The 25,408-nt window shown below is 41.7% G+C and overlaps 1 protein-coding gene across 1 annotated transcript in view; it reads right to left on the reverse strand.

Moving 5' to 3' along the window:
• The window catches only part of PRKAR1B (protein kinase cAMP-dependent type I regulatory subunit beta), a 147,069-nt gene extending 123,142 nt beyond the window's left edge, over nucleotides 1–23,927 (reverse strand). The window contains exons 1-3 of the mRNA XM_075010192.1: nucleotides 23,713–23,927; nucleotides 22,184–22,387; nucleotides 640–810 (exon numbers count right to left, since the gene is read on the reverse strand). Of these exons, the coding sequence (XP_074866293.1) occupies nucleotides 640–810; nucleotides 22,184–22,360 (348 nt within the window). The 5' untranslated portion in view covers nucleotides 22,361–22,387; nucleotides 23,713–23,927. The remainder of the gene's footprint in view (nucleotides 1–639; nucleotides 811–22,183; nucleotides 22,388–23,712) is intronic.
• Nucleotides 23,928–25,408: the final 1,481 nt, after the last annotated feature.

Here is a 25,408-nt window from a genome sequence, read left to right on the forward strand (position 1 = left end):
TTGGGGAAGCTCACATGGCTCAAATTCTGCCCAATGGGTGTGTCTTGCTTGGTTACAGATCACAGAACTTGGCCCACCATATCTGACTACGTTAAGCACTCTATATGCTTGTGTGATTCAGTCAGGAATTTCCCCAGCAAACCGACCCAAACAGGAGCATTGGTATGGTAAATCTTATCTGCCTTGCAGCCTTTTCATTAAAGCTCTATGGGGCACTGATCTTGCTGTCTTGTGCAGCACTGATTTTGCTGTCTTAAATTAGCCTGTAAATTGTTATGCACATCTCATGTCACTCTGAAATAATGGAGGGAAATTTAAGGTTATGATGGGGCTAAAGCTTATATCTGTTAGAAAGTCCATGCTTCTGGGATCTCCTGCCAAAGATAAAACACATTTCATATTATAAAAACACATTGATTTGGTTGAAAGAGCTGCATTAAGTAGAGTGCAGGGCCTCCACAAACTGTAACCTTCTGGTTCTTGCTTTATTTATTCTTTATTTGTGCTTGCTATTTCTTCAGAGGTAGTGACAATATAAAATGACCCTACCATGGCAAATTATGTTTTACAGAGTAAAATACCAACACATCACTTCATTGTAACATACACTTCAGAATCAAATAGTTGTGAACTTGTTACCTTTCTAACATAAGAAACAGCATCTTCCTCCGTGTAAACTTCAGCACTGACGCCTCCCCTTCTGCGTCGAGCTTTCACCACTGGGTTTGGGGGAGGAGGAGAAATCTCATCATCATGAGAATCTGACTGGGAATTAGACTTCTGCCGAGCCAATATTTGTTTGCATTCTTCCTGTAAGTGAATGAACAAAAAATTGAGAGATGCACTTTCACCTCTTAGCTATGGAGCTGCAACCCTAAATAGAACTTGATATATTTCTCTTTGGTAACCCACAGCAGTGCATTCATTTCTGCTGAGATAGTTCATATTCTTTATGGAAATACATTGATGAATATGAGTATGCTTAACTCAAATATGCTTCAAGTAAAATATTTCATGTAAAATATTAGAAAGGTTATAATCTGATGAATGTGTATATTCTTTTTGTGTCCATCTATCATTCCTGTACTTAAAGTTAGAAATACAAAGTATAAACCTTTTTACTAATCTAGACATGCAAACTGAGGGCCATGAGAAGTACTCAAGAAAATTAATAGCCCAGTACACAGGTCAATAATCTGTAAATAGTCTTGTTTTTCCTGTAAGCCTAGACTCTGGCTGGTCCTACCAAGATATATGGCCGGGTCACTTGATAATGGAATCCTTTCTGGACATTGTACTTTTCCACTGAAGGGGAGACAAAGATTGAACTAAACACAAAGGATTCCCACTTTGGCAAAACCTATATATAGGCAGGAAACCGAGCAACAAAAGTGGCTGCCATATGTGAGGACACCCCTGTTTGTCGTGCACAGGGTGGATAAAAATCTATGATGTTTTTAATTAAAAAATTGGATTTTTATTTAAATCAGATTTATTAATTTAATTTGATTTTTTATTTCTTTAAAAATTGTTTATAACATACAAAATTTCTCATTTAAAAATAACAGCTACTATTAAATCTCATCACGAGCATGCTACACATACACGCACAGTCTCACAAAAATGAATTACTGGTTCTAGTCTGTCCAGCCTAACTACTAGCTCTTGCTTCTTCATAGTGATGGGCTTTCACTTTCTGTTTCCCAGCAGACAAAGAAGTAACATGAGCAAAGAAAGATACAAGCTGGATAAACTTGTTTTTGTTCTGTGCTTATGGGAGCATGGACCTTAGTCAAGCATGGCAGAAGGGTTAGGTAAGACATTGTCTTAAAGACAGAGAGGCAATATATAAGAAAGGACAGAGGCAGTATAGAAAGGAACAGTGCCGTGGACTAAAAGAAAAAAAAAAGAAGACATTATTCAGTAAACGGCTTCATGTTTTCCCCACACTTTTGCCACAGAAAAGCTGTCATGGTTTCTGGGCATAAGAGACATCCTATATGGGACTATTTTGAAGAAATTTGTTCCTATGGTAAAAAATGAAAACAAGTCAAGTGTAAGCAGTTCCACCCTCTCTCTTTTTTGACTCTGCCTACCTCATACTCATCTTTGAATCCTTTCATTGACTTCCTCTTACCTCCTGTATCACCTTAAGACTTGTCCTCTACTTCGATGCCTTGCAGAATCTCATTCCTGCATCCCCATTGCCCGAGTGTCATATATATACTTTACTATAAACTAGAAAGGTTATGGCATTGCCAATGTTTAAAAGCTTGTATTATCAAACAGGAAGCACTGTAGCCAAAGGTTCTGCTTTTTAAAATCCAAGCCAAGTATACATTTGTATAAATATCTAGTTGGGAAGAAAAAAAATTACCAGAAGCAGCTTCGCTTTTAATAGACAAACACCACATCAGATCATACTGCAAAGATATTTTGCTGTGCTTTTCAGCAGCATCCGTGCTTCCATGTGAAGGCTTTCAATTGTGCCAGTATTACAGGATGAATAGTACCAAATCCATGGCTGTTTACTTAGACCCAGATTTTGTTATTCTCATTTATACTGGGGAACACCTTAATCCACAGCTAACTCCTCTGAACTCAGGCTGGGTCTACACTTACCCTGAATATCGACGGCTGCTATGGAATTTTAGGTATGCCAAGTGCGTGCCAAAATCAAAGACTTTTGCAGCCATCAATATTCATCCCTGTCCTCACTGCAGAATGGCAATGGGAGTGCTCCTCCCATCAGTATTCCTTAAATCCTTGCAGAAGAAGATGCAGGATCTAGTTGCAAGAATGAAACATCATAAGGAAAACTGCTTATTGGAGAAAATGATGTGGACAAAGATGCGGGTATGGCTGTGAGGAGCAACTGGTTAGTAATTTAAATAATTCACTTTATAATGCATCATTCTTCAAGACTCTCTCGATGCCCTTGAGTAAAATGTGATCTGACAAGTAAATTCCCAAGCTGTTTGCTCTGTTGGATCTTGCTAGGGAAAAAAAAAAGTTTATGATAGCTAATCCTTATGTTAACTAGATTTAAAATCTCTCTCAAGTATACAGTACCGAATGCTGCAGTAAGAGAAATCTAGAGTTGCTAGTTGCCACTAAGTGTCATTTTCTCAGTTTCTTATTTTATATTGAATAGTGCATGTCCCTTATTTTGGGACATCATGGCCACAAGCCATAATGGTAATGACACAAGTCTATTCCCTATTTTGCTTCAGCATAACTCAGCTTTTGCAAGGGAACCCCATATTTTTAAAAAAATAGGAGTGCCAGTGAATTCAAAGGGCTTACTCCAAAATTAAGTGCACTCTAAACACAGTCAGTTTTAGCTCTTTTGGTAACCTGATTTAAATCAATGATTTTTTGGTAATTTAAATCATGATTTAAATCAATTATTTAAATTGCTTTGATTTAAAGCAATCCACCATGGTCTGAGATGTCTCTGACTTGGAACTGAACATCAAGAAGGATCAGGCATAAGTTAGGAGGCTACCCAGTTTGTGAGAAAAGTTGATTAGAACTACTGTTAGAGTAAGAAATCACATGTAACAAGTTTCTTTGAATATTAGGTTTAGCAGGTATATTTTGTTTGATTTTGCTTAGCAGCTTACTTTGATCGGTCTGCTATTAATTGCAACCACTTAAATCACTTCTGTTTATTAATAAACCCAGTGTAAAATAATTGTTACCTGGAGGGAGGGAGGGAGGAAGGAAAGGAGGAAGAAAATATCTTTCATTGACAAAGGGGACAAACAATCTGTGTGCTTGCTCTGTATAAACTTTATGCATAGTGAGATTAATTTATCTTAATTTCTGGTCCCTTTGGGGCTGTGCACCTTGGTGGCTGTCTCAAGTCCCTTTGACTTCCTAGAGCTGAGCTGATCTCAATATCTGTGTTGCACTGCTGTGGGCTGTGACCCCCCATCTCTGTACCACCACTGGAAGAGATCAGAGGGTCTGGCTCATGAGGACAGGGTGGTGAAGAGCCCCAAAAGTCAGGTAGGCAGTTCTCAGTGTTCAGGTGATAGTCTAAAGGGGATCTGTGTGACCAAACCCATCACATCTACGTTTTAATCAATGCTTTTACATTTGTGCACTTCAGTGTGTTCTGATGCACAGCTGAACGAACACTAGTGAACTACCTCAAGGAAAACCAGCTGACGTAATCAGTGAGGGGGTATACAAACCCAACACTGAGCTAGAAGGGGCTAAAGGACAGTATTGAATCCGGCTAGTCCTGCATCCCAACACAGCAGGGCACGCTACAACTGGAGAAAGAGTCGAAAAGGGAGGGATACTGTGGAAGAGGGCAGGCCTACCCTTAAGGATCCTGACAGGAAACTGGAAAAGCCTCCTTGAGAGAATAGGGCCATGTGCTGAGTCTGACTGGGACTGATGGTACGCTTTCCATCTTATCTTGGAGGTAAGCTGGGAAAGGAACGCAGCAATAGGAAGCAACCCACAAAGGCTAAATTGGAGGACACCTTCGGGGTCAGACACTGTTGACTCTCTTAGGGCCTTAGTCAGATCCTGGCATGGTGAACAAGCTTGGGCTATTCTACCTCTGCCCTGCTACATGAAGGATCCAACCCAACTGCCTCCCTCACCAAAGGAGGACCAGAACTGCAAGACCTACCCACCAGGAGGTGACACTGTGGTGTCCAACCACTAGGAAACCTAACTCATCAAGGACTTTATAACACTGCATAATGAATAATAAAGTGCCATAAAACTAAAACTCTCTCACACATCAATTATCCACCAAGGTGTCACCCTTGCTTTCAATGGCTTAACACTGCTGTGGGAAGAGAAGGAGCCTTTATATCACTTACCTTCCAAAAATATTTTTTCCCCAGTTAAGCTACAGAATCTTTGAATTTCCCATAGGAAGATTCTCATAGGGGAGTGAGTAATGGAACAAACTTTGTCATGACTATGTTTCTCTTAAGGAAAATGTCTAAATCAAAAGTCACACATTAATCAGACCAGCTGTTCATCTTCAAGGAGCTCTGTTCCAGGTTTCTCACTATCAGAACACAGTAAAAATGCTGGCTGACCGTTTTCAAGAGGTTGCGTATTCTGGAATCTTCACTGCCAGAGGCCAATTCTAATCTCAGTCTTGATTTATGACAGTGTAAGAAACTCCCCTGAAGTACACAGAGTTAAAGCCATGTAAAAACTGAATAAATGAGATATGAATCAGGCCCTGGAGTACAATGAAAACTGATGGCTAGTTTAGCACCAACTGGCCAAAAGGAAGGTTGTGTTCCAAACTGTCACTCCTGGAAAACAATGAAGAAAATGTAGGGGAATCCTTGAAGAGGGACTAACAGGGGAAAGGAACAGTATGGGGGAGAAGTCCTGGGAGTTCCACATTTGCAGTAGTCAATGACGTTCATCAAAATGCATTGTGATCCACTCAATTTGTTTAACTTGCCCAGAATTATCTTAACAGAACTACTTTCACAACAGTACACAAAGTCCCCAGTAAGAATAGCATTCCACTGTGGTAGACTGTAATATCAAAAACCAGCTCCTGCCTAGCAAATTCTCATCTAATTTGTGTGTAACACACGGAGGGAGTGCACAAGGAAGGATGAGGATACCAGTCACAGACATGTGGTTAATTACCAACTTAACCAGTTGGCTTTGTTAAGCCAGGAAATGAGTTACGGTTAGCTCATTGGGTCCAACACCAGAAAAGAGTGTGCTACATAAAATTTGTCCTGTTTTACTGGCACAGGTCCACAACTTTAAAGCTTGTTAGAAAAACAGATGATTAATACATGATTTGCCATCGATGTTTATGAATGTCTGACAAATCCAGTTTATCATTTCTGGTCTTGTTTTAGTCACTTTCACCACTTTCACTGATACTGCCTCCATTCTGAATACAAACAAAAGTACCTCTTCAACCCTAATTGTATTGCTGGTGACTGAGTTAAAGAATAAACTAGTCTTTCTCAAGCTGCCTAATTCAAAAGGTCAGCACCCAGCATATTCTTGTTTGGGTCACAGATAAGTTTTAAGGTATAAACTACTGAACTGTTTAGAACACAAACAGAGAAATATAACTTCTGGGCTGGTGAAAGGCCCGATTCTGCAACAAGCCAAATGTGCTCCTGTGGATGTCGAGAGCTCCCTTTATTATTTGGAATCATACGCACAACTGCGAGACCCATTGTGGCAGGTACTATGCAAGCACCGGACAAAACTAATCATTCAGTTAGAAGATGGCTAGACTGGATTTTCATACTTTGGCAGAACAATGAATCATATGTAACATTTTCACCAGATTCTTCCCCACAACACCGTCTTATTGAGCAGAAGTATGCAGTGACAGCAAAGCTAACATTCTTAAAGAATATACAAAAGTTCTTTGCAGCTATAATTTTAATTAATACCTGTTTAGCAGCATCAAAATCATACATTTTGAAGAATTTCAAATATTTTAGCCTACACTTCATTTTTAACTTCATGTAATTCTTCAACCATATAATAAACTTTTTATTCAGCATGCCAAAACTATATGCAGTTTTGTCAGACACTTGATTGCAGATGCAAAAATCTACTTTCCTTCTAAGAAGACAATATCTTGCTAGCAAACACTTCAGTTCTGAAAGTACAAGGCTAGTTACACTCAGATAGTCAGGTAAATAATTATATAATGTTACTTTGCACTTTCATTGGCTTTTCATACATACCATCTATTATTACAGAAAATGATTTATTTGCAATATACGAATACTACACACATATTTTTTCTTGTTTTTTGTATATTGTATCATAGGCATTTGTGAAGAATTAATCATTAACTATGCCCCTAATCCAGTACAAATTATAAAAAGTAAAAAGGTTCAATGAGGTGAAATAATACCACAATTCACATGCCTCTTAAAACCCATTACAGTAGGAAAATATTAAATAATTACAAAAATGAGTTACCATATGATTCGTTTTTAAAAGAAGTCTCTTCGCTACACACTGTCTTTATATAAGCAGCAGACAGTTGACTGGCTGACTTTTCCATGTGCCGCTATTTGTTGTCTAGGTATGCTTCCCATTACTGAACTCGAGTGCTTTTTGAAAACAAAAGCACACACTGTGTCCAGAGTATTGCTCTCAAACAGCCATCTTCCTTATATCCTGGAGTAAAACTACATAAACAGAGCACATATTCTGAAGGAAGAATAGACTCTCTGAAGATTGGTTCTTCAAACACTGATCATCAGACATAGCTTGCTATGAATGCTTGTACAGAACTCATTTTCAAGTAAACACCTCACCATTTTTGTTGGCATGACAACAGGCTTTCTCATTCTCTATTGGAATGGCACAGAGAATTCACAACAGCAGGAGAATCATATTTCCAGTTTAAAATGATAGTCTATAGTCTATGGAGGAAAAAAGACGTACAGGCTAGACCGCTATATAATAGGCGATAGTGCTGGATCAAATTCAATAGCAAGTGACTTATTTTTCTGACTTTGACATTAGTAACTGCACTGACTTCAGAAGAATTACTACAGACTTACACTAGGGTAGTAAGTGGAGTTTGAGGCCTGAAAGATGTAAGTCACTACTATAGTGGAGCAACATGAACACACTCAAAAAATCCACGTCACTGCTTTGCAAAAATACCACCTAGAAGGAGTGTGATTCTACTCCTACCAAAATCATTTGAACCCTGGTAAAAGACCTTAAAATTCAAGGTGATCAATGGTATTTGCCAGTGAATTTAAAGAGGAGTTGGACTATGAATTTGGAGTGCTGCAGTTGGCAGCTTCAGTCAATGTATGATTAGAGACAAGAATTGGAAGGGGAACAAGAAATGTCATCTTTGTCTAGATATTTTTTAAAGTAAATGTTTGCAGTGGCTTTTGTTCCTAATATATGTGCCATTGTAGCTAAGGAACTTGTCCTGGGAGTGTCTGGAGCACAACACAAAGGAATTTAGTGTGCTGACCTCAAAGCAATAGGTCATTTAGTTCTCTGATTCGTGTTTTCATAGGATATGAGCCAAAATATTGCACATGATCACAATGCTGAACAAGTGTTTGAGTTAATCCCTTCCTTTCATACTACAGTTCAAGAGTTTGTTTCCTGACCCATCAACTCTCTTCTCTCTAAGCTGGTACATTTCCAAGGAGAAATTCATTTGCCTTAATTCCTTCTTCTATATCCGCTTTCCATGATCACTCACTGTCTGAAGACTCACAATATGAAAGCCTAGAGACCTATGACACTTGGCAAGATCCAAATCACTGTATAGCTTTACAACAACATTCCAGAAAGACTTTCAAAAGCAAAGCTGGCCATGAAGTATCACTAAGCGATATCCACTCTTGTTCATTTTGTTCTAAAACTACCTCTTTTATCCCACATGTAGTTCTCAACAAAGTTTCCTAATTCATGGCTGCATCTATTTATACACAGACAATGAACAGGTCTGATAATGATTAGGCAGCCTTCCTGATTTTTGCCCCCAGAACTGACCTGGAGTCATCATAGCTAGAAAGGCAAAAGTAATTCAGCTTTCATGACCATTCAGTTATTGCTGCAGACTGCCACGTGGAATTGTAAAAATTAGAACTGCTAAAGACTTATTCAGCCAAATTATTTCAAACTAGTATCTAACCTGCTCTGAAATATCTCCAGTGATGGAGACTGTGGAATCCACAATTCACAATCCACAATTCCACAATATCCATCACTGGATGGTCATAGAGAGGTAGCCACGTTATCTTCACGGCTGTATCTGTATCTTCACAAAACAAAAAAAAGCAGTCCTGTCACACTTTAAAGAATAACAAAATAATCTATCGGGTAATATTTAAGAGTAGGTTAGATAAACATATATCAAGGATGATTTAGATGGTACCTGGTCCTGCCATGAGGACAAGGAAATGGACTTGATGACCTCTCAAGGTCCCTTCCAGTTCTAGTATTCTATGATTCTAAGATTCTACTTTCTTGGCAATGCCAGACTGATCTCCTCAGTATGGGACTCATTCCAAGCCTACTGAAGTTTACGGAAATTTTAGAGTTCTCTACCCCTATTTCTCTGCCTCAGCAGTCCTCACCTTTCTGCCTCTTACTCCGCACAGATGTGTCCACTCCATATACATCTCAATAGGGAGAAAAATAAACATCTTCCCATACACTCCCATCATCATCACCACAGACAAGTTAACTGTCTGTCCAATCTATGCACTTGCCACTTCAGTGGGGCTTTTTGTTCCAATCCTCAGCATTGTCCCCATCTGCTTTAGGCTTTTAAATGCTATCATTTCTTTTTTTATGGCACCTCTGAAATCTGCTTTTTAATACCCATCAGCCGCCACTAAAGTCATTATCCATTTCTTGGGCTATGTCTACTCTATAGCCTATGTCAGCATAATTTGTATCACTTGGAAGTGTAAATAAATCACCACCATCCATGACTGATGTAAGCTTCACCAACACAAGTGCTTGTGTGCACAGCACTATGTCGGCACAAGTGCATCTTCTGACATCATATCTTCTGAGGCTTGTGCAGTTGGTCTTGTTATTCTGACCAAAGAGAGCTCTCCCACTGGTGTAGAGTGTCTTCACCAGATGCACTGCAGAGTTCAATACATATTGGTACAGCTAGGCCATTGCAGTACTGGTATATATAAATCAGGCCTTAGTTATCTGCAGTCTAGATTTATACAAATATGTCTTCTCTCTCCTCTTTGTAACACATTTCCTTCCCAGCTTCTGATTTAAGCAAAATACTACTGCCAAAACATCTCTTTCTCCTTCGACTCTGCCTACGTCACATTCATCTTTGAATCTTTTCACTGGCTTCCTCTTACCTCCTGTATCGCCTTAAGATTTATCATCCACTTTGATGCCTTTCAGAATTTCATTCCTGCACCCCCTTGCCCTAATGTTTCATATATACTTGACTATAAACTAAAAAGGTTACATTACAAAATACAGAAGGCTTTGCCAATTTTTAACAGCGCATATTATCCAACAGGGAGAACTGTAGTCAAAGGTCCTGCTTTTTAAAATCCAAGCCAAGTGTACATTTGTATAGATATTGAGTTGAGAAGAAAAAAAATCACCTGAAATAGATTCGCTTTTAATAGACAAACACCACATCAGATTATACTGCAAGGATATTTTGCTGTGCTTTTCAGCAGCATCAGTGCTTCCACATGAAAGTTTTCAACTGTGCCAATGTTACACGATGAATAGTGCCAAATCCATGGCTGTCTACTTAGAGCCAGATTCTGTTACTCTCATTTATGCTGGGCAACACCTTTATCCACAGCTAACTCCTCTAAACTCAGTGAGGCTATTCAAGGAACAGGAAGCACCCTCATGATTTATTTCACAGAAATAATCTTTTTTTTCCTTCCATAGGGCACAAGAAGGAAAAATTATTACTTCTGTGAAGTAAAATCAGGAAGGTGCTTCAAAAACTCATATTTGTGGTATCGTTCCTCAGTATATCTGTTATCCATGTTCCATAATACCTCACTGTTCTCACCCAACACGCTTCCAATGTATGTGCAGTGCTTTAGTAAATGACAGAGATACCAATCTGAAAACACTCAGCAAGTCAAATTGGCATCCTGAAAAACCAATTACTAAATTTTTGGCTTACTTTTACTGATTGAATGATACTGCTGAAAAGAGAAGACTAATAAACAGAAAAAAAGTTATGAATAGAAAATGACACACTGTAATACTACTTCCTAGAAAATCAGTGGGGTTAAAAACCATTTTTTCCATGCTCTGCAAATAATCTCCACCCTCAGTTCCCTGTGGCATTTCAGCATGTGTTTTAGAAACAAAATTATACAGTAAATTACTAGCATGCCTTATTTATATAACACACACACACAGACACTAGGTACGTGGAGAATGGAATGCAGGAAAAGTAAATAAAAACATCACTATTTGTGTTAAGAACTTCTCATAAATTTCACCGGTTACATTTAGTTTCTCTCTGATTCACTACTGCTTCATGAAGGGAGCTGGAGATAAATGGCGTCTGGGACTAAGGTGGTGTCTACACTGCCCACGGAAGACTGAATGCTTATGTTTGAATTCCCGGTGCGCCCTTTTGCGCGTGTGCAAAATGGTGCATTCCGGGTTCAAAGTCGACCCCGGAACTCCTTTCGAGATGCAAGGATTAAGGAATGTTGGAGGGAGGAGCACTCTCATCAACATTCTGCAGTGAGGACAGGGCCGAATATTGATGGCTGCAAAATTGATTTTTGGTACGCAATTGGCATACCTAAAATTGCGTAGCAGCCATCGACATTCCTCGTAAGTGTAGACATAGCCTCAGTGAATTCTAAGCAGGGATTTAAAGTAGGCGGGTGTTGGCACCAGCAGGCTGAGTTGAAGTTCATGGGTTCATGGACCTTATGGAAGAAGACACAGCGATGGGAAATGGGTCAGGAAAAGGAGATTAATTAGTAAACATGCTGGGATATCTTTAAAAGGTCAGAGGTGAGACATAAAAGAACAGGCACAGAAAGAGATGAAAACAGTATAGACGTGTTTTTCATCAATAGCCTTTTATGACTAATACCACTAATATTTACCCAGGAAGGCTGCAAACTATTGAGCTCACAACATTTTACAACCAAGCTTACTTTCAAAATGTCACTGGCATGATTTGGTGCCAAGCATCTTTAAGATTTTTCCTGTGGAAAAAAAAATCAAGACCTATTTATTTTTTTTTTAAAAATTAAAAAAGCACAACTGCCATAAATCTCTGTTGCTGCTCTAAATTCAGGATGTTCCCTATTAACCAGTTAACTGATAAGCATCCTAAGCAGGTAAGGCTTACTGGATAAGGTTAACCAGTAGGGGCTGGAGCAGTCCACCACCCACTGTGGGCAGTGGGTTGCTCCAGCCCCATGGGGCTGCCATGGTTGGGAGGCACACCAGTGCTGATAGAGCAATCTCTCACCTGTGGCAGTCCCCAGCGGACCAGCTGGGCTGGAATAGCCCCCCTGTCTCAGATAGGGGGTGCTCCAACCAGGCTGGAGTGCCCCTGCCCTCGATGCACAGAGTAACCACAGCAGCTCCAGCCTAGCTGGAGTGTCCCTGCCCACAGCATGCCTGGGGCCACTGCAGACAGGGGCTGCTCTGGCCTGGCTGGAACTCCCCCCGACCTGTGGTGTGCCTAGGTCACCAGAGACAGGGGCTGCTCTGGCCTAGCTGGAGCACTCCTGCCTATGGTGATCCCAGGCCAGGCTGCTGTAGATGGGGGCTGCTCTCGCTGCACTGCAGCAACCCACACCCACAGCAGTGCTGCAGGCTGGGGTGCTCCAGTCCAGCCTCCCCAGCTGCAGCCCCCCCAGCTGTTAATTGGTTGATTCATTTAACCTAGCATTTAACCAGTTGACTCATTACAAGGGATTTTACATCCCTACTCTAAATGCTCTTCTTACAACTAAGCAATATTCCTCCAGAGTAAAATTGATATTGGTGAATCAGGAGAAAAAAAAAGTTTTCCTTTTTTGTTGCTACATAGACTAAGTGCTTGAAAGGGAGCAACTGCTGCCTATTAAAGGGAGGGAGTTCGTCAGATTTCTGGGAAGAAAGTTAAGATGGAATGCGGGGATTGAGTTGTGGGTTTGTTTGTTTGTTTGTGTAGTTTTAAGAGGAACAGCTAGATATCAAACCTGGCCTTTCTTGCTGCTGACACCACCTGGCAGAAAGGTTACAGAACTATCATTTAAACTTTTAAAGGCACTTGATAGTGTCTGTTTACTTTAAAATCAACCTCTCTCAGTCTTGCCCAGTGTCTTAAACTGGTGTTCAAATAGATTGAATTTAAACCAATTTTACATATCCATTTTCTTTGCTATAATTTCTATCCTCCATCCACTTTATTTAGATGATTAACATGGGCAAAGCTGCATGACACAACTTTAAGAGCCTAATCCAGACTTTCTCCAAAGCATCTTTTGAAACTAGAAGAAAAGGAAGTATTGTAGAAAGTGGGTCAGTGCCCTTGGCTATGTCTACACTAGCCAAAAACTTCAAAATGGCCATGCAAATAAGGGGACTTCGAAGTAGGCGGGGTCCTTTCGAAAAGGAGCCCCATCTGGACAAGCCGCACAGCGGTGAGCCGCATCAATTTCGAAGTGCCGCGGCCGCCTGCATGCTAATGAGGTGCTGAATATGTATTTCAGTGCTTCATTAGCAAACTTCAAAATGGCCATTTGCATGGCCATTTCGAAGTTTTGGGCTAGTGTAGACACGGCCCTTGAGTAAAGACACAATGGCTGTGTCTACACTAGCCCAAAACTTCGAAATGGCTATCCAGATAGGAATAAGGGGATTTCAAAGTTGGTGGGGTCCTTTCGAAAAGGAGCCCTGTCTGGACGAGCCATGCGGCAGCAAGCCACAGCAATTTCAAAGTGCCATGGCCGCCCGCATGCTAATGAGGTGCTGAATATGTATTTGCATGGCCATTGCGAAGTTTTGGGCTAGTGTAGACATAGCTAATGATTTTCTTGACCATAACTAGGGTTGCCAACACTCCAAGACTGGCCTGGACTGGCATTAATTTCCTGGTGAGTATTGAAAGCAATCCTGGAGCTTTTAATAGGCTGTTTTAAGAAAATGCTATTGCATTATATTGTTGGGGCTGGAGGGGAGGGCTGAATCTCCTGGAATAGCTTCAGTCAGAGTTGGCAACTGGTGTTTCCTCTAATTTTTTCCATCCATGACCAGTATAAATTTTGTTATGTGCACCAAGATATGTACAGATGTGCACCACCAATAGAAACACATGCTGCCCACTGTGGGCAGCTGTGGGTGCTCTGCTAGTCAGCTGGGCAGCACCTGAATCTCCCCTGGGCAGCAATACAAGCACTCAGCTTACAGGGAACACTGTTGGCAACCCTAACCATGACTAAACTGACTGCAGCCTCACTTAAAACTGACTGCAGCCTCACTTTCAGTGACTCTGTGAAGCCTTGATCAACACACTGACAGAGAAAGGATACAGAGAAAGGGAATTTAACATGCATCAAAGGAAAAGGGACTGGAATCTTTCATTGTCTGTATCCTAAACTTTGACCTTACATGAAGAGTTGGTATTATACAGTCAAAGACATTTCACATGCAACAGTAAGCCAAACTAGTGAAAGAACAGCTAAACCAGATGAAGTCACAGGACCAGTGACTTCAGTAAGAGGAGAGTTTGGTCAATGCTGGACTTTTTTGAAATTACTTATCACCAGCAGAACTGGTGTTTGTTCACAGTAGGCAAACCAAGCAGTAAATTAGCATAAAGACTGAATTGCCCCTTGTACCAAGATGAATCTACACTAGAAATCCGTGATCAGTCCAGTCCGTGCCAGAGCTTAATACCAGAGCTAAAATAATGGGTCAGAGGTTCCCTAATGTAGACAAGACCTAAAAGAGGTTTCTCCAGAACAATGGGGGCATTGTGAGTGCTTGACCCTTTCCGCCTTTGCCATGGGCAAATAAAAAGCATCAGTCTCCAAGAAAGTCAATCATTATGACAGAGTGTACCACCACCAACTGGCCAGCGGGGTGGGGACAGGCTTGCTGGGTAGAGAAGACCCCTCCCCATGACCCTAATGGGCATGCTCCGGCTGCAGCCATGGTGTAAAGGCCAGAGAAACGGGTCATTTTGGGCTGGCCACCAGATGAGAAGGAACTCCTGTCCTAACCTGTAAGCAGCAGCAGCTGCCGCCACCGCCATCTTCATCACCTGCTGAAGAGGGGGAGCAGCACCAGCCTGAGGAGGAGCAGCCAGAGCTGGAGCAGTGATTGCGTCTGGAACAGGGTAGGGGTAGCCCAAAGCAGGGAGCCAGGGGGCTGTCCCAGTGAGCTTGGTGTATTGTGAAGGAATTCCCCACTGAGCCAGTGGCTGGGGGCATGCCCACCACTGATAGGTCCCTGGGCAGGTGCATTGTGGAGCAGGAGGGCCTAGGTTCCCTTACCCCCAATCCTGTCCAAGGAAGCGGGAGCATGGCCTGACCGTGATACTGACTAGGCCATGGAACCCTGCCCAACTGCTACATAGACTAGGCCGCAGGGTCTGACTATGGGGGCGTAAGCCCTCCGAAGAGGTGCAGGGCTGGAGGCCCCACCACCATCATAAACATTAAAAATCTCACCCACTCCTTAGGACAAACGAGGCTTGCACTGAATCTGCATGTTTACATAATTCCCCAGTTTGCGCTATGCTCTTGAATTTCAGCTTTCATTAAAAACAAAACAAAAAAACCCTTGAAGCTCTAGCTGTTCTGAAATCTGAACACAGCAACAGCCATACTAGCTCAGACCAAAAGTCAGCGTAGCCCAATATCATGTCTTCCTACCAGGGCCGTCCCTAGGGCAGATACCACCTCTCGGCCCCAGGCCCTGCCCTGCCCCTTGCCTTCTCCCCACTCCACCCTGCCCTTTCCTACTCCACACCTTCCCCAAGTCATGCCCCTGCTCCATCACTGCCTCATCTCTTCCCCCTCCACCCCCCACTGGATCCCCTCCCCAAACCCCTCCCACTGAGAAATGTGGCCCCGGGGACTACCAGGGGACTAGCAGCAGGGGTCAGGCCCCCTCTGCACTTACCACATTGACGAGAAGCAGAGCGACCTGGCCCCAGCCCACTCTGCTCTCTCAAGCCCAGCTCCCAGTGATGTCTCTCTGCTTCCCGTGGTGAAATGTACTGATCCGGCTGGGAGACGGCTGAGTGGAGTAGGCTGGGGCTGGGTAACTCTTTCCACTGCCACTGGTGAATGCAGTGCAGGGGTAACCCCTGCTGCCAGCGCTAAGCCCACCCTCCCCTCACTGTAATCCCTGAGGCCACCCTGTGCCCCAGAACCCCCCAGAGTATGGAACCTGCAGTGGCTGTCCTGAACCACCCAATGCATGAGACAACTCTGCTGCCAACAGTGGCCAAAGCCAAGTGCTCCAGAGACAACAAACAGGACAGGTAACTATCAAATGCTCCATCCTGCATCATTCATTCCCCGCTTCTGGCAAACAGAGGCTAGGGACAGCATTCCTGCCCATCCTTGCCAGTCTCTATTAATGGCCCTAACCTCCAGGAATTTATGTAGTTCTTTTTTGAGCTTTTCTGGATGGAAAAATACTCTGTCTCAATGTAAATCAAGCTACTGCCATTTTACTGAGATGGCAACAAGACAGAATGAAGTGATAGCTCCAAGAGAGGTGTGAACTTACCCTATAAATTTTAACAATGGTACATTTGCATGTAAACAGTTTCAAGCAGATTATGAGCCAAGACCAGCTGATTTCCCTCTGAAGCACCTGCCATTGGCCACTGCCAGAAGACAGAATACTGGGCTAGATGTTCCTTTGGTCTGACCCAGTATGGCCCTATCTATATTCTCATGACCTTAGTATGAGAATGAATGATTATTTTCAGATCTATGGATATTTCTGAACTGATGCTTCTGTCTTTAAATTGCTTATTTGGAGGCATTTTAGGATGAATTTTGTATATTTAGTAAGTGATTCAATAGTTAGCAGTTTATTTTTTTGTTTGAGGAATTAACACAAAATATTGTCATAGCTTTTCTCCGGATATACATTACCCCAAACAACACTGATATTACTTCTTATCAAGCTAGCCAGTCCCTAGTCCAATTTTCCACCAGAATTTAAACAGTTTTCTAATCTGTGCTATGGTGATACTGCTAGGGCCATTGAACATAGTTAAACCATGAGTTACATGTTCCTACAACCCCTGTATAACTCAAATTTTTGCACAAGTCGGGGTGGGGAGCCGGGAACCAGGCTGCCACTTGCGTCTCAGCCCCCCGCCACTTGTGAGACCCGAGAAAATTATCTTAATTCTTTACATTTAAATGCTTTAACTATTTTCTGTCACTTATTTGTGTGTTCAACAAAAGATTAATGATTTTTAATGACAGTTGTTACCACAGGAAGAAGCAAGCCGTAACTTTCCAGGGAAGCCCAGATCACACTTAACAGTTTGATGCTATAACAGGAAACAAGAGTTTTATCAACATTTTATCGTTTGTTGGGCAAGAGGCATTACCTTAGCAACATAATAGGTGTTCTCCATGACTAACATTTGGATTAGACCATAGTTTCCCAAACTGTGTTCCATGGAACAATGGTGTTCTGCATGATGTGAATAGGTGCTCCATGAAAAAATATTTGATGCTAGCGATATTTTTCCTTCTAAAATATTAAATATGAAATTATCTGTGTATCAGAAATACTGAAGTATTTGAATAGCATTTAGATAGCAGGTATATTAATATTTATAATGCATTTATAATAGTATAATTATTATGTGACTTGTGCCAAAACAATCTGAGTTGATTTGGATTGCTTTGGCATGAGTCATGTTCAGAGCAAGCACGTGATGCTGCACATCATAACAGGATCCAATTCTCCAGCATCATTCCTAATATTAAATGAATTTGTGATCAAAAGATAGAAAAACACTTTTCCCATCTAAAAAATTGTCAAATGTTGCTTATTTTTATTTTCTAGAAGTTTTCTGTAAAAATAACAAATTTATAACAACATTTAAAAACATTTTTTCATACCTAATTGTTTTGCACTTCTTTTTAATAAAAATGTTTTTTAAGATTTAAGGAAGGACAGTCCTTTTCTGAACAATATTGCCCTTTCTACTTTTGTACAAAAGAATGACACTAAACATCCTTGTTTCAACTCTTATACTGATGTTTTGTTTTGGGTTTGCAGATAATTTTTATATTTAATTATAGGGCTGAAAATCATCCTCCTATCAGAAGGGCATTAGTTGTTCATTCAGATGATTTTTCTCTTGTTATTTCTTGTTCTTTGTAAAATAAAAGACATCTAATACAACTAACTCTTTTATATTTTATCAACTTTTCAGCATTATGTGCAACATTTTTTCAGTATAAATTCCTCCCTCCCTCCCCCGCACCACCACCACATTGCATCCCCAACCACCACGTATACGTTCTGTCAACGTATTCCAACATTAAAAGTGTTCAGTGGCCAAATTAGTTTGGGAAACACTGCCATAGACAATTGCTACCACCTGTCATCCAGCAGACCCAAGATTTGTTTAGGTCCAGGCACCCTGCAAAGTCCACTTTTTCTTCCCTTTGGCATGAGGGGAGGAGATGGCTTGGAAGAAATGGATTGTTTAGAACTCTACTTGATATCGGTTAAGCCATTTTATTTTGCTTGCTCTATCTGTAAGTTACTGCTGTTCAAGGTCACACATTTTGTTTTAAGCCCACTGGCCTTCCCATTTGGATCTTTCATTAAGAACCATTATCATTCCTCATGCAGTGCAGATGTCTTTGCTCAGGAACAAAGTCTTCTTCTCAGAGTCCCCTAATGTTTTGTCACCCTTTCCATTATGTCACCCAATGTTTATTCATAAACTCCTTGGTGCAAGGATCACCGTGGCTTACCTCTATTGTTAGACACCTGTCTCACTTTGGAACAATATAAAGTAATAAACAAGGTAAGAACTGATGTAGTATTTTTAACACAGAAGTCCTGCTAAATATGAATGAACAGGAACTGATGTACTAATGATCCACAGCAATTATGTTTAAATCCCTTTATTATGGAATTGCTATGATTACTAAATCAAGTTTGTGTCAGTAACACCTGATTATTGAAGGCAGCTGAAAGACTGTGGCATGTAACCACCAGAATGACAAGTGTTTTTTTTTCCTCACCTTGGCCTTTCCACCAGACCTGAGAGAAAATGACTGGTGTCAATTTAGATCTCAATCTTGAATCAGTTGCAGAAGTCATTGATTTATGATCTCACACAGATATGGTCCTACTGAAGCAATAGACCTAATCCTGCTAATTCTTGTTGCTTTCTCGTTAGTGAGACTTACACCTATCAGTGTTTGCAGAATAGGACTATACGGCTACGGCTACACTAGCACAGTATGTCAAAGAGGCCTATGTCAAAGTAAGAACATCGAAATAGGCTACTTTGATGTATATCGTCTACTTATGCGCCGGGGCTGGTGCCGTCGACGTTCAATGTCGAAGTAGCGACGGGGAACGTCAAAAGGAGTCGCCCCGGAAGGAAATGCGGAGCGTCCACACACACAAGCACTCTCTGTCGAAATAAGGGGCCAGCAAAGTCTGTGGACAGGGTCACAGGCTAGATTAGCCCTTCTGGGGCAAGAGCAAGCCACTCCCTTAAAGGGCCCCTCCCAGACACACTCGGCCTGCACAGCACGAGGTCCACAGAGCCAACAACCGGTTGCAGACCCCATGCACACAGCATGGACCCCCAGCTGCAGCAGCAGCAGCCAGAAGCCCTGGGCTAAGGGCTGCTGCATGTGGTGACCACAGAGCCCCGCAGGGGCTGGACAGAGCGTCTCTCAACCCCTCAGCTGATGGCCACCATGGAGGACCCTGCTATTTCAATGTTGTGGGACGCGGATCGCCTACACACGCCCTACTTCGACGTTGAACGTTGAAGTAGGGTGCTATTGCCATCTTCAGATAGGAATAGCCATTTCAACATCTCACCGCCTAACATCGATTTCAATGTCAAAATAGCGCACGGCATGTGTAGACACGACGCGTGCTATTTTGATGTTGTGCTAGGGTAGACACACCCTATATGATGCATAATTATTGGAGTATATTATGTTTTCCTAAATTTAATCTGTAGTTTAATGTAGTTTAAGCTGCAGTTTAAGACATACAAAGATATAATTAACATAATAATACAAACGGCATTTTTCAGTCTCCATGTTGCAACTACACTGCTGTCAACAGGGCTGCACTAAGAGTTAATTTCATCCTGTGGGTTTATATTTGCACCTTTTTCAATGAGATCCAGTTTTCAAATTGTTTGAGAAAATAATCTCATCCCATTGCAAAATTTCTCAAGTGGATTTCGGAGAATGTGCTCTGGCATTCGAGTCTTTTGCTGTTTTTAGTGAAACAAAGTTGAATTTCCTTTAACTTCAGAAATTTGGAAAATGAACTGAAATATCCAGTTTTCTGAAAAAAACTCTTAATATGAAATATTTTAAGGGAAGTCTTACGACTAAAGAGCTTTCCCTGTTCTCCCTAAGCAAAAGTAAAATATTGCATAAACCAGGCGTTAGCAACCTTTCCAAGGAGGAGTGCCGAAATTTAACCTTTTGACTTATACGTATAGTGAGAGTGACAGTGATACATTTTGAAGTCACTAACAGTCCTACTTACAACAGCTTCATTAATAAATAAATAAAAATGCAGAGCTCTACCATTTGGTGGTGGTTGATAGAATTAGTTGGTCTTTTGTTAATCCACAGGTGGCATGGCTGCATGGGGGAGGAGGAGTGGGGCTGAACTCCCGCCTGGCATGCCGATGAAAATCAGCTCACATGCCACTCTTGGCACCCCCATCGGGGGTTGCTGACCCCTGGTATAAACAGTCACATTTGGTGTTAGCTCAAACTCATAGCAACTTTTGGGCTCATTATTCAGTAAACACAAGGTATATTAAAATCGCCTTTGACGCAATTGCCTGTAATAATAATGTCAGTGGGTGTTAAAAAGGGGATAGAAGGTTTTTGAAATAATACTTTTGACTTCTGTTTGACAGTTATAAATTTTCCCATCACAAGCCATCAAAGTTCAGGATTCGCTAGTTTTACACTCTTGGATCCTGACTATGCATGTGACATGCAGAGCCCATAGGGAAACTCTCTTCTTCAGTGTGGTTCTATATGGAGTCAGGGACACACCTGTGCATGTTCCAGGGCTGAGGATCCTGTATCCCTAGCAACATATTGGACCTGATCACCCTAATGATACTCACTGAGGGGCCACTGCTCAGTTGGATCTAGGACAGCGATCAGCAACCTGAAGCTCTTTAAGAAGTTGTTTGCAGGTCAGGGTGCTGCTGCCACTGACTCCTCTTGCGGCTTTCTACCCCGCTGCTGCTGATATAATGGAACTAAATTTAATTGGTTTAACAGCTGGCAGGGCAGCGGGAGGGATTCGGCTGTTAAATCAATCAAATTTAGTTCCATTATATCAGCAGTGGCAGGGTAGGAAGACGCAAGAGGAGGTGGGAGAAGCAACTGATTAAATTATTTCATTTTATTCTCACTGTATATGTTGCAGGGCTTTTTTTTTTTTTTTGGAAGAAAGTTTTCATAGGTGTTCCACATAAAAAATATTATCATTTGGTGTTCCATGGTCCAAAAAGAAACACTGGTCTGGAACAAGAGGACCGGGTCATAACCAAGGTCTCATAGACAGTGGCCAAAGGCTTGGCCAACAGAGATCATCTGATGTTCCTGGAGAAGAATCACTGACCTCCCCTCACTCCAGAGAAGGCTCTTACTGTGGTAGGAGTACGAGTCCTAATTCCAGAGGCAAAGACTGGAACTAATAGATCTCTTAAGGAAGAGACTGGGTTAAGGCAAGAACTAGATTTTGATAAAGGAAACATGGACTAAGAAAGACCTAGTCATGCAGATGGAATGTTTAGGTGAAAGTTTTGTTTGCTTTGCACCGGCTTTTCTGTTAATAAATGAGACCCTCTAAAAGGACATGCTTCTTAGCATACACTGATTCTGTGGATGTCATGATCCCATGGGAAAATTAAAAATTAAATTAAGGTCTCATCTGCAACACTTTCTCGCTGTAACAGGCACACCAGATCAGCCTAGCTTGATGAGATGCCTCTGCACTGTGCAACATGCAAGCTAGGTTCTTGTGCATTTCCTAGTATTTACACAGAACTGGGAGGCTCCATGATGAGAGTAAGGGCAAACTACACGTCCTGACACTGGAATGAATGGGAAAAATCCTCACGGTGCTCTTCTATGCAGGTCGTTTTGATGGAGCAGAGAACAGGCCCCTGTGTGTTACAATGCTATATACATTTTGTAACTCTCTGGATCAATTTTACCAATCAACACAATTGTCCTTGTAATCTGCTAAGAAATTATCTCAGAAAAATTAATTGTGCATGATATCCAATAATACACTGGACATGTGCAAGCAAAAGATTTACTTGCAAGAGCTTTCCTTAAAGGGTAACAAAGTAAAATACTAAGAAAAAAATTGCATCCAAATATATGAAACTTTAAGAATGTTCTTTGCATTCACACACTTGGAACATGACAATAGAAGCTATATGAAAGTCACTGACCTTTTCTAATTTTTCAAAATGTTCTCTGAGGAACTTCATTGGCCGGTCTGGTTTTGCTATGCAAAGGTTTACAATGCACTCTTTCAAAATCTGTTGGATGTTATGCTTCTGAACATAGAGTTCGCATCCCTTCAGGCTCTCATCTTCTTCTACATTGCAAGAGGAAGAAGCAGCCATCTTCAGGCTTGTAAACAGAAAACAAGCCTAGGTAAGAAAATGATGTAATTAATGTATCAAACAGAAACCATGAAGTCTTTTGTCAAAGCAATTTGACTAAATTAAGTATTTTAATATTGCACACCTTCTCGTCATGAGCTAACAATTCAGCATATTTCAATGTTGTAGCACTTTACATACAAATATTGAATCATGTCATCTCTATAAAATCAGCATGCCAAAAATTACAAAAAGAACATTCATTAGACATTCTTCAACATTTCAAAACAATGTTGCAATAAATCAATATGAATTTTAAAGATATCTGCTAAATGACAATTTAGAGTAATGTCCCCATCATCATACAAATGGAGTCTAGGTCCCCCTCTTCAGGGTCCTAGATTTCTGTAGAAGATGGAGCAGCATCTGTCGCTAGAAAAATACTTTTATCCCTCCTTTAAAAAAACAAATACATTTGGAGCAGCTCTCTTTCACAAAAGAGGAGTTTGGTGATGAAGGACAAACGTTTTTGATTCTGCCAATCAATGTGCATTCACCCCAGTTCAAAATAAATAGGCATATATTCATGGTATATAGATATTAACTTACTTGTATCAGAAGATAATTTAAGTTTTGTCACCTCTTCTCAATACCCATCAGAGCATCATTTGAGGTTTGCTTTCATGAGTGTTTCAGGAGGGACAATTTCAAACAAGAGGGTTGTTTTTTTTTAGAGGTAACAATACATGAGATGCTTCAATGTTCCCTTGGAACAAAAACAACACAGCAAAATCCTTCCCCACATGAGCCATATGGTCTTATAAACCTGTCTCAAAATGAATCTCGAAGGAGACAATTCTCCCTCCAACGAACTGAAACTTGGGCTAAGATTGGGGATTGTCTTAACGCTGATTTGGAGAGGGAAACCCCTTTCTCCCAAGAATCCATCTGCAAGCAGTTTTCCAAGCCTCTCTCTCCAGTGACAGAGAATTTCACTGTGTGTTTTACAATGAAGTGGAAGATTCTCATTCTGGAGTGTGCTTTGTTTTCCAAGGAGCAGGCAGGAAAGGGGGCATCCCTTTCCCTTTCAGTTGTCCTCGTGCCTGAGACATCCCCCACCCCGACCAGAGCATCTCCCAGCCTTTGTGAACAAGGGGGTAAATAAACACACACACACACCCTCCACCACGAGCACCAGCCTTTGTGCTGAAGCAAACCTATTGTGGCTGGGGAGCAGCTCCAAAGCCGGGGGATGGAGAGGGACAGGGGCTGTCAAACCCAGCCGGGAAGGAGGGCGGAAGGGTTCCCAACCAGGCTAGGGGCGCAGGGGAGCGGTGGGGAAGGGATGAGGAGTGAGAGGGCCCTATAAATACCTGAGTGGCTGGAGCAGTGACAGCAGCAGGAGCTCTTCTCTCCCTTCCCTTATGCAGGAGGAGGAGTGTGGGGGGCGGCCTCCTGTTATTCTGCAGTGCAGCCGCCTCCTCCTTCCCCAGCTGCTGTTGCTGCCTTTCCTCTTCCCAGGCAGCAGTGGTGCCCCAGCTGAGGGGTTCCCTCCACCGCCGTGACCCCCGCCCCAGAGAGCTCACACACACACACACGCAAAGCGGTAGGTCTCTGCAGCAGCTCCCCTGCAGGAAGTCCCGGCTGCTGTCAGTCACACGTAAGCACAGCCTCCCTCCTCACCTCCCGCTGGCACAGCCAGGCTGCGATTCTGGGGCACGCTGGCCTGCCCCAGGGACCACAGCCTGTGAGAAAAGAGAAAAGCAGACAGACACGCACAGGGAGGGGTAACCCGCCTCCCCCCAGCTGCATTCCGAAAAAGGTGCCCTGGGCATCGGGGGCTTGATTTTTTTTTTGGGGGGTGCTTAAGAGATGGAGAAAAGGGCCAGATGAAATCCAGATGTGACAATGGCCCCCTCTTTGTCCAGCATAGCTCTTGTCTGTTTTGGTGGCTCATAACCTGGGAGTCTTGCAGCATCCCCAGCGGCTTATTGTCTTCGGACATGACAGCTGCATCCTTTAGGCCAATGGTTCCCAAAGTGTGGTCCACAGCCCAGTACCAGTCCTTGGTAAAAAAAAAAATACCAATCCTTAGAAAATATACAAATTGTCATGCATGATCCTATTAATTTGGTAAAATTTGTATTTTCCCCATGATTAAGGTAATAACAATAAGTTAGGCACTTAAGTATTTTACATCAAGATTTATGTTATTATGTGCTATTATTATTGTGAATAAATAATAAACTGAACATTTATTCATTTTTCATTCACTGTTTATTTCATACGCATTTATATTTTTGGGCTTCAAAAAAAGGTACTGAAAAAACCCTGGTTCCAACTATATAAAGTTTAGGAAACCCTGCTTTAGGCTGTCTGTGTCTTGTCACCTCCTGCTTAGATTACTGCAGTGCAGTGTTTCTTTAACTTTTTGAGACCACAGAACACCAAACAATAATATTTTTAACGTGGAACTCCTAAGAAAATTTTCTTAAAAAAATTGTTGCCAGACCCCCACCTTCCTGACAAACCCAGCAACATATACATCAAAAACAAAAGCAAGTAATCTAGTCGGGTATCATAGCCATGCAGAAGTAACACTGTGTCTGGTTTTCAAAACAGAAAATATTTACCATCAGTGTGTGATATCAAAAAAGTCTCAGAAGCTCGTGGCACACCTGTGAGTTGTTCAAGGAATGCCAGTTTTCCACAGAACATAGTTTAAGAAACACTGCTGTAGTGCACTAGATTTGGAGTTCTTCAGTGGAACTTCTCATGCAGAAAGCAGTGGCTTGTGTGGGCAGTGTCTCATTCAATATGCATTTTGCACTTGTGTTCCATGTTCACCAGTGACTACCAGCTAATGTCCAGATCAAGTTAGGGGAATGGATTTGACCAATAAAGCCTGAAATGTTTAGGGCTTGTTGCTTTCAGAAACTGCCTTTCTACTCTATGATTGCAGCAGTTTTCGTCCTCTGAGGTGTTCAAGCTAAGAGATCCCATGTGCTTTCATTCTGTTCTTATACAACCCACAACACCATAGTGAGTAAGTGTCTTCCAACAATGCAG

This window comes from Carettochelys insculpta, chromosome 16 (assembly GCF_033958435.1).
Source record: "Carettochelys insculpta isolate YL-2023 chromosome 16, ASM3395843v1, whole genome shotgun sequence".
Taxonomy (NCBI): domain Eukaryota; kingdom Metazoa; phylum Chordata; order Testudines; family Carettochelyidae; genus Carettochelys; species Carettochelys insculpta.